The following is an 8754-nucleotide window of genomic DNA, read 5'->3' as shown; positions in this document are numbered from 1 at the left end:
AACTAAATGAGCTAATACTAGCTAGCCATAGAAATATAGGTTAATGGCATAGAAATATAGGTTAATGGCTGAATAGTGTTTTGGTGATTCGATGAACAAAGCGGACCATACAAAGCAATGAAATAGAAAAATATTAATTTAATTTAATCAAGTGAGAGTAAGGCTTGGCATACTGATAAATTTGCTTTGTTGTGGCTTGGGTGTGTTATGGGTTCAAAACACGGAAAAAAGCTCTCCATATGTGAGAGAGTAAGGCCATGTATATTTAACCCTCCTAGACCCCGCTGGTAGTACTCTTGTGCATTGGGTTGTCTTTTTGTTAATTTAACCAAATTGGCGCATGGGTTGATGTGTAAGATTGAAATGCAATTAATATATGTCAGAGACTTTGCACTTTTTGATATTCCATATCTCTAATGCTACATGGCACCCTTTCTCTGCATGAGAAACATTTTCTACAAGACGTGGCGTGAGGGGACTTACACCTTAAATAACTTTTGACTAAGAGAAACACTTGGAAACTTGACGCCAACATAGAAAATGTTATTCCAGAATATTCCTTAGACCAAAGAAGGGCATTACTTTTCAACAGATGTAAGATGAGTGGCTAAGCTTGGATTCTTTGATTTCGAGGATGCTCTCTTTCTTCGCTACGATACGTGTTTAAAGGTTATAAAACTCCCATCGTTTATTTTATTTCAGAATCAAATGCCATCCCTTTCGTTTGGCTTTTAGTGATGCATCTATTTCTCAAATGGGATAGAGACTGCAGTTGAAGAAATTATATTCCACATCACATGCACTACGTGGCGGCGGCGCGCCATGGCAATCACGGAAGAATTTTATAAGCTGACAACAGCCACTGAAGGATAAGTTTGAAGCCCATAGCACTAGCGAACGGTGGAGAGATACAACCAAAGACTTTTTGTTGAAGGAGAGATAGAACTGTAGGTGGATGGCAACATAGTGCCCAACAAAAACAAGGCAGACATGATGGCCCCACCGATATTGATTACATGCCAGTCACCCATTGGTTGAAATAGAGCATGACATGTTCCCAAAGTCCAGTCCAGTTTCGTAGGGTTTGGGTAAAGTCACTATCCGCCAACCCTTGTTCAGCTTGAAACATTCAAAGCATCACAAAAATTTCTATCACCTGTCCCTTACGGTAGACATGCGCAAAGGAATATGCAACTAGATGGTGGCTATAAAAGGCCACGAACTCTCTCTCAACAACTACAATAACTTTGAAACACCTTGGGCCTATCAGAACCTTAGCTATGTCACCTCCAAAATTCCTCTCCACCCTTCTTCTGTTTCCAATCCTTTCATTTCTTCTTGCCTTGGCATCAACTTCACTTGCATCCCAAGGGAGGACCCTCCTCCAGTGGAAAGCCAGCCTCCAGAGCCAAGGATCACTTGAATCTTGGAGCCTCAACACTAGTCCATGCAACTGGACTGGAATCGCATGCAGCGTCACACGTCGAGGCCGACATGTGATCACAGAGGTGAATCTGGCCCATATGGGTCTGGCAGGAACGTTGATTTCCCTCAACTTCTCCCTCCTGTCATCACTTACCAGTCTCAACCTCACATTCAACAAGCTCTATGGAAGCATCCCTCCCACAATATCTTCTCTTTCGAAGCTCGCCTCTCTTGATCTCTGCACTAATAACTTCATAGGGACAATTCCACTACAGATCAGCTCTCTGACAAAGCTCAACTCTTTCAATCTTAGTGAGAATCAGATAAGTGGTTCTATTCCTCTTTGGCTAAGTAATATGACAAGGCTTAACTTCTTATACCTATCCCAGAATAACCTTTCAGGTACCATCCCAAAGGAATTAGGAAGGCTTGGGAATCTCTTGGAGTTGACAATCTACACCAACCATATTACAGGTTCCATCCCTCCCACTTTGGGAAATTTAACCCGGCTTCAATTATTGGATTGCTCCAACAACGGGATATCTGGCTCCATCCCTCCTGAATTAGGGAATCTCGTAAACCTAGTTTATTTAGACATGGGTTATAACAATCTGACAGGTTTCATCCCTCTTAGCTTGGGAAACTGGACCAAGCTTGACTGGTTCGGTCTTTGGGATAATCATCTTTCTGGATCAATTCCTCATGAAATAGGAAATCTAGTGAAGTTAACTGGGCTATCACTTCAACAAAATAGTTTAGTAGGTTCCATCCCCACTCGCTTAGGAAATTTAACCAAGCTTGAAATCTTGTGCCTCTTTGAAAATCAGATCTCTGGATCAATTCCTCATGAATTAGGAAACTTGATAAGCTTGAGAGATTTGGAAATCTATACCAACCTTTTAAATGGTTCAATCCCTGCTAATATAGGAAATCTAACCAAGCTTGAACACTTGTACCTCTTTGAAAATCAGATCTCTGGCTCAATCCCTCCATCTTTTGGAAGCTTAACCAATCTTACTAATTTGTGCTTATTCAACAATCGACTATCTGGTTATTTGCCTCAGGAATTTAACAATATTACAAATTTGAAACTTCTCCAATTGATGAACAACAATTTTTCTGGCAATTTACCCCATGACATATGCAAAGGAGGAGTTCTATATTATCTTGTTTTGAGCAACAACCATTTTGAAGGTCCGATTCCCAAAAGCTTGACAAATTGTACAAGCCTGAGCACTGTCCGACTTCAGCAGAACCAACTATCCGGGGATGTATCTAAAAATCTTGGAGTGTATCCACATCTCTGGTACATCGATTTAAGCTTCAACAGACTATCTGGTAAGCTCTCACCAAATTGGGGAGGATGTCATAATTTGTCACTCTTAAGAATCTCCAGCAACAAGGTTACAGGAAGCATACCAGCAGAACTTGGAAAGTTGACAGGACTACAAGAACTTGACCTTTCCTCGAACTATCTATCAGGAGAGATTCCGAAGGATCTGAGCAAGTTAACTAATCTATATAACTTGACTTTGAGCAATAACCAACTTGTTGGAGAGGTATATCCAGAATTTGGAGAACTATCTAATTTGGAGATTCTCGATCTGTCAGCAAATCAACTAAGAGGAAGGGTACCAGAACAATTAGGCAACTGCATAAAACTTCAATCGCTAAAGCTTGGAAACAATCATTTTAATGGAAGCATTCCCTTTCAAATTGGAAATCTAGTAAACCTACAAGTCTTCCTAGATCTAAGCTACAACTCATTTACTGGAGAGATACCATCACAATTTGGCAAACTGAATAAGCTAGAAGTTATGAACCTATCACACAATAAGCTGACCGGTCATGTTCCATCATCTTTGAGTGATATGATTAGCTTGTTATCTGTAGAATTATCATACAATGAATTAGAAGGCCCACTACCCAATAACAGAATTTTTCAGAATGCTCCAGTGATGTGGTTCACCCACAACAAGGGTTTGTGTGGTGTAGTGAAAGGTTTGCCTTCATGTGGCTCGTTTACAACCAGCAAAGATGATTCAAATAAGCACCACAAACTTCTCTTGTTAATTACTGTTCCTAGTATCTTATTTATATTTGTTTTATTTGCTTTCCTAATTATTAGAAGAAAGAAATATGCGATAAATAATGCAAGTATTGAAGAAGGGGGATTCTCTATTTGGAACTTCAATGGAGAAGATGTATACAATGGCATCATTCAAGCAACAGAGGATTTTGATGCTAAGTACTGCATTGGCACTGGAGCATTTTCCAGTGTTTACAAAGCACTGCTGCCAAGCAGCAAGTTGGTTGCTGTAAAGAAATTTCATCAATTAGAAATTGAAAACACACCCGACAAGCAAACTTTTTGGAACGAAATACGTGCACTGACCCATATCCAACATCGGAATATTGTGAAGCTTTATGGTTTTTGCTCTAGTGCTCGACATAAGTTTCTTGTTTGTGAATACATGGAGAGAGGAAGCTTGGCAAATATTCTCCGAAGTGAAGGTGCCGCTGAATTGGATTGGTCCAAAAGAGTGGATGTTGTAAAACATATTGGTCATGCTCTATCATACATGCACTATGATTGCGCTCCGCCATTAGTGCATCGAGACATAACAAGTAATAATATTCTACTTGATTCAGAATACAAGGCTTGTATTTCGGACTTCGGTATTGCTAGACTTCTAAAGCCTGATTCATCTAATTGGAGTATGCTTGCAGGCACACGAGGATATTTGGCCCCAGGTATGCTGCAATTCCTTGTTTGTAATGTAAGAACAATGGCGTTACAAATTTGTTTATATTTTTTAATACATTGTTCGAGATATGTTAAGAGCATCTTTAGGTTTATCTCTATAGAAAAAAAGGTAACATAGCTATGACCGTGGTAACTTATCAATGCATTACACACTTCCATGCTCGTTAAAGAGACACAATATTTTTCCTCAAAAAGAGTTATTGTTTCTTTTTTGTTCTTATTAGGATTAGCTAATTACATGTTATTCTCCATGACATTCATGTGACCAAGTTGACATGAAGATGTGTTTGTTTAACTTTTAATACTATTACATTTTCAAAGCTATAATTTGTACTAGACTATGTAATACATAGTAAATTATTGATTACATGCTGACTTGCTTTTGTGAGGGACAAACACAATTGAGAATGCTCTGAACTTTTTATATTAAATCAGATACCTTATGTTGCAATTACAAGTGGACTCTAGAGCTAATTAAATCGATGTAACTAGCTCTATTAGAAGTGGTTGACAATAAAAATTTGATTATATATTTTTTCTTGTCTGTTGCAGAGCTTGCATACACATTGAGGGTTACCGAGAAATGTGATGTATATAGTTTTGGAGTAATTGCACTTGAGATTGTAATGGGAAAGCATCCAGGAGATCTCATCTCTACTTTATCTTCTCCGGTCGGTGAAAACACCTTTCTGAAAGATATATTAGACCCGCGATTACCACCTCTTACAACTCAAGCTGCAAATGAGTTAGTTGCAGTAGTTATGACAGCATTTCAGTGTTTGGATAACAACCCGCATTCTCGTCCGACGATGCGAAATGTATCTCAACAGCTATCTACCATCGGGGGACGACCAAACTCCCAACCTTTGGACATGATCAAGTTATGTCACCTAATCCATGTCAAGGTATGATAGAAAATAGATATTTTGCAAAAAATAGCCATCATTTAATATATTGTTTATCTCTTTTTTTCGGTTCACGAGAGTTAGCAGAACATGATTCTTTATGCAGTAGATTCATATCAACCAACGGATAGATCCCTTCATGCTTTTAGTATTGGAAATTGTAAAGTTATCTTGACTGAGTTGTCAAAACAATTAATTTATACTCAAGCATTTTATTGACCTGGTCCTAATATGACCATGCTTGCAGCCAGTGACAATCACTGATTCCTATGATGATAGAAGTATTCGATGAATGAAGCCCACAGAAATCAACGACCGTGATTGATTACTGTGCGCCGTGGTGCATGCAGTGTAGGTAATAATATCTTGTCAATCTGGCACAATAGAAACCTGCCAACCATAGGATTTGTGTTTCCCACGGAGCGATATACTTGTAAGTAGGCACTCACATTTACCAAGAAAATATGAGAACTGACATGTTTTTGTCAGGAATTTTGGGGGAAAAAAATGCAGTTGGCCATTTAGGTTGGGCTAGTTGTTGTCTGGATGCTCTATTTAAACTAGAATTGTACTGGATTAGGTTTATTTATTAGACCAGTATTGGATTGTATGGTTTCTTGGACTTGGACTGTTGGGATTTGTATCCTAAATGTCAATCGTCAGCATATTGATGATTGAATTTTGTAAATGAATTGATAAATTAATAAAGTGTTATTTGGCATTATTCATTATTTCATCTTCAAATGAACTCTTATATGATGAAGTCCTTAGGACTTATGTTATGATAAAGGAGGATTTATCTTTGAGTCCTTAAACTTGTTCGCGACCAAATGATATGTTGTTACTAGGACGACAGCATTATCGAGATTAGGTCGTTGTGTGACATATACGTTGGTTGTCCTCTTAACCAAGGAGTGTGGAGACACTGGTATGCCACACAGGTGAAGTGTAGGAATACATTTAACTGAACGTGACAATTCCGGAATGCTCTACTGTCGAGAGATATTCCGAGTGGATATGGGTATAAGTTTGGCCCTCTGACCTGAGACCGCAACCTGTGACTAGCAAGCAACTCACTGTACTTTGGTACCGGACTACCTGAATTTCTAATTCAGTGACGGAAGGTCACTGGGTGCAGTCAAGTACTTGCGTAGTCAGTTGTGAGTCAAGATGAAATTGACCCCTCCTGAAAATAGGAGATAATGTCTTGTGATTAATTTAGCAAAATCTTGGCCAGGGTAATCCCAGTGAGGAGTCACGGGATATCTAAAGTTAATCACATAATGGATGTACTAATTATAGGGTTGACAGTGAGCTCTAAGTCATCCTGGCATTAGGAGTCAAAGGGATTGAATTATACAGTAACCATAGTTCAGGGTTCCAGAATATTTGCTTCGCATATATTCGGCCTATCCGGACGTTGGGTACCATTGCTAGATGGTCACATCAATTAGTGTAGGAAATTGTTCCTATACTACCGGCTTAGGTTCGAACCTATGAGGTCACACGCATAGAAGATTTCTGATTGATCAAGAAAGCTGATGAATGATTAAGAATCATTCAGGAATAATTTGGTCAATTTGATTGGCAAATTATCTTATAAAATAATTAAAGTAATTATTGAAGGATTAATTAGTAATTAAATTACTAATAAACTCAATTTGATTGAGTAATTGTGCTAAGGATGAGCCAAATTGAATTGGATTCAAGTTTGGGCTCAATCAGGATTTTGACCTGATTGGATTAGGTTAGAACCAAAAAGGACTTAAGCTGATCAAATTAATTTTAAATTAATTTGTTCTTAATTGGGGATTGACCTAATTGGATTAGGTCCAACACAAAGTAATTAATTCAATTTGATTGAGTTTGCATGAGCCAAAATTGAATTGGATTCAATTTGAGCTCAATCAGGGTCTGACCTCATTAGATTGGGTTCAACCAAATTGCTTTGTTTTAATTCGGGTTTGACCAAATTTGATTAGGTGCAACCCAAGGAGATTAGGCTCAGATGATGTGGCAATTATTGGTGACATGGAATTGGATTTCATGAATTTTAAATAAACCAAAATTATTGCATGGCACATGGACCCATTGCTTGACACATGGCGACATTGTTTGTTATTTGAATTTAAATTCAAACATTAAGCAATGTGTTAAATGATTTTAATCACTCAAACCATCAGCCAAGGTGGCGTATGAGTTTTTGAATGGATTAAATTCAAATTTCAAGAGGTGATTTCGAAATTATGAAGTGTTTTACCTTGCCGCATGGATTTCAAATTCCTTCCCTCTTGCACATGTGTTTAAAATTTGAATTTAAATCAGATTTGGTTGAGATCTGATTTGGGTTGTTCCTATTCCTTTGCATGTGCCAACTAAAAGAGGTTTTCTGAAAATAAATTTCGAATTTTGAATGAAAATTCGGAGGCCATTAAAAGGGGTCAAACATGGGCACCAAAAAGACATCCATTGCAGCCTTCCACCTCACCCGCCTCCTCTTCCTCTTCTTCTCCATTTTAGATAGGGTTTTCAGGGTGAATATCTAGAAGATTCAAGATCAGATCTGAGTCCTCTACTTTCCTTACAAACCTCATCTCCATCTGCTTCAAGACGATTGATCAAGAGTTGATTGAATCCCGACGGGCAGATTTCAGCTTTCAAGTGTTCTGCAACTGCTAGCACTGTTGCGGAAGAAGATCCTTCAGGACTTCGCGTGTACTTCTCGTAGAGGCCATTCGTGTGCGTGGCTGCGAAGTCAAGAATCAGATTCACAACTTTCATCCATCATAAAAGGTATTAATCTAGCATTAATCATTTATTATGGTGTCAAGGTCTAGGTCCGATTCTCCGAGGTTTTACCCTCTTTTGGGGCTCCTCACGGAGATATCTCCAGAATCCATTCGATGGATATTCGGAGATTAATTGGAATAGAGTTCTTAAGTTTCAGATCTGATAGTTAATCATGCATAAAAGTTTTAGCATAATTATTTAAACGATTCCTGCATAATCCTATGTGTTCTTAATGTGCTGATTTCTAGATTTGATCTTGTAAGCATGCATGAATTAAATTGTTTGATTCATTTTTCCGCTGTATTTTTGAAATTTTAAAAGAACTACGTGTGGCTTGATTTCTCTTGTGAAGGGGTACGTAGGCAACCCGATCAGGTTCAGCCATGGTTTTCAAAAAAAAAAAAAATTCAGCATGCTAAACACCGAAGAACCTAGGAATAACTTTCATTGGTATCAGAGCAAGGTTTATGTTTAAACTTTTATGTTTTAATTCTTGCAATTAAATCTGAAATCATTAACACGTTTAGATTAGATCTAAAGTACTTTTTATGATTGATTTAATTGCTGATTATGCATGATTAAGTAGATCTGAAATTTTGGATGCATATGATGCATGTTTGTGTTAGGATTAGTAACATGAATAAATCTGAAATCATAATATTGTTTAGATTAGATCTAAATAAAGTTTATGATTCATATGATCTCTGATTTTAATGAACAAATCAGATCTGAAAATAAAAGTGAAAAAACAAATACATAAGATGTATGTTGTTTGTATTAATTCATGTTGTTATGTATATGTGATGCATGAACATAAAACATAATGACTTAAACATGAATTAAATCTGATTACATGTGATTAATTAC

General features: G+C 37.6%; 1 protein-coding gene across 1 annotated transcript; it reads left to right on the top strand.

The window, feature by feature from the left end:
* Positions 1-1323: 1323 nt before the first annotated feature.
* LOC103717952 (probable leucine-rich repeat receptor-like protein kinase At1g35710) lies at positions 1324-5149 on the top strand. Its single transcript, XM_039118871.1, has 3 exons — positions 1324-3503; positions 3561-4179; positions 4745-5149. Exons 1-3 carry the CDS (start codon positions 1524-1526, stop codon positions 5101-5103), a joined length of 2958 nt encoding a protein of 985 aa, XP_038974799.1. The 5' UTR covers positions 1324-1523; the 3' UTR covers positions 5104-5149.
* The last annotated feature ends 3605 nt before the right edge of the window (positions 5150-8754 follow it).

This window comes from Phoenix dactylifera, unplaced genomic scaffold, assembly GCF_009389715.1.
Source record: "Phoenix dactylifera cultivar Barhee BC4 unplaced genomic scaffold, palm_55x_up_171113_PBpolish2nd_filt_p 000432F, whole genome shotgun sequence".
Lineage (NCBI taxonomy): Eukaryota > Viridiplantae > Streptophyta > Magnoliopsida > Arecales > Arecaceae > Phoenix > Phoenix dactylifera.
Note: the sequence above shows the minus strand (reverse complement) of the source record. Positions and strands in the feature narration are given on the sequence as shown.

Excerpts from the sequence above, each read along its gene's own strand:
- LOC103717952 (XM_039118871.1), top strand. The coding sequence starts at position 1,524 with ATGGGTCTGGCAGGAACGTTGATTTCCCTCAACTTCTCCCTCCTGTCA. Across the intron at positions 3,504-3,560 it reads AACTTCTCTTGTTAATTACT|AAATATGCGATAAATAATGC; the intron begins GTTCCTAGTATC and ends ATTAGAAGAAAG. Across the intron at positions 4,180-4,744 it reads ACGAGGATATTTGGCCCCAG|AGCTTGCATACACATTGAGG; the intron begins GTATGCTGCAAT and ends TGTCTGTTGCAG.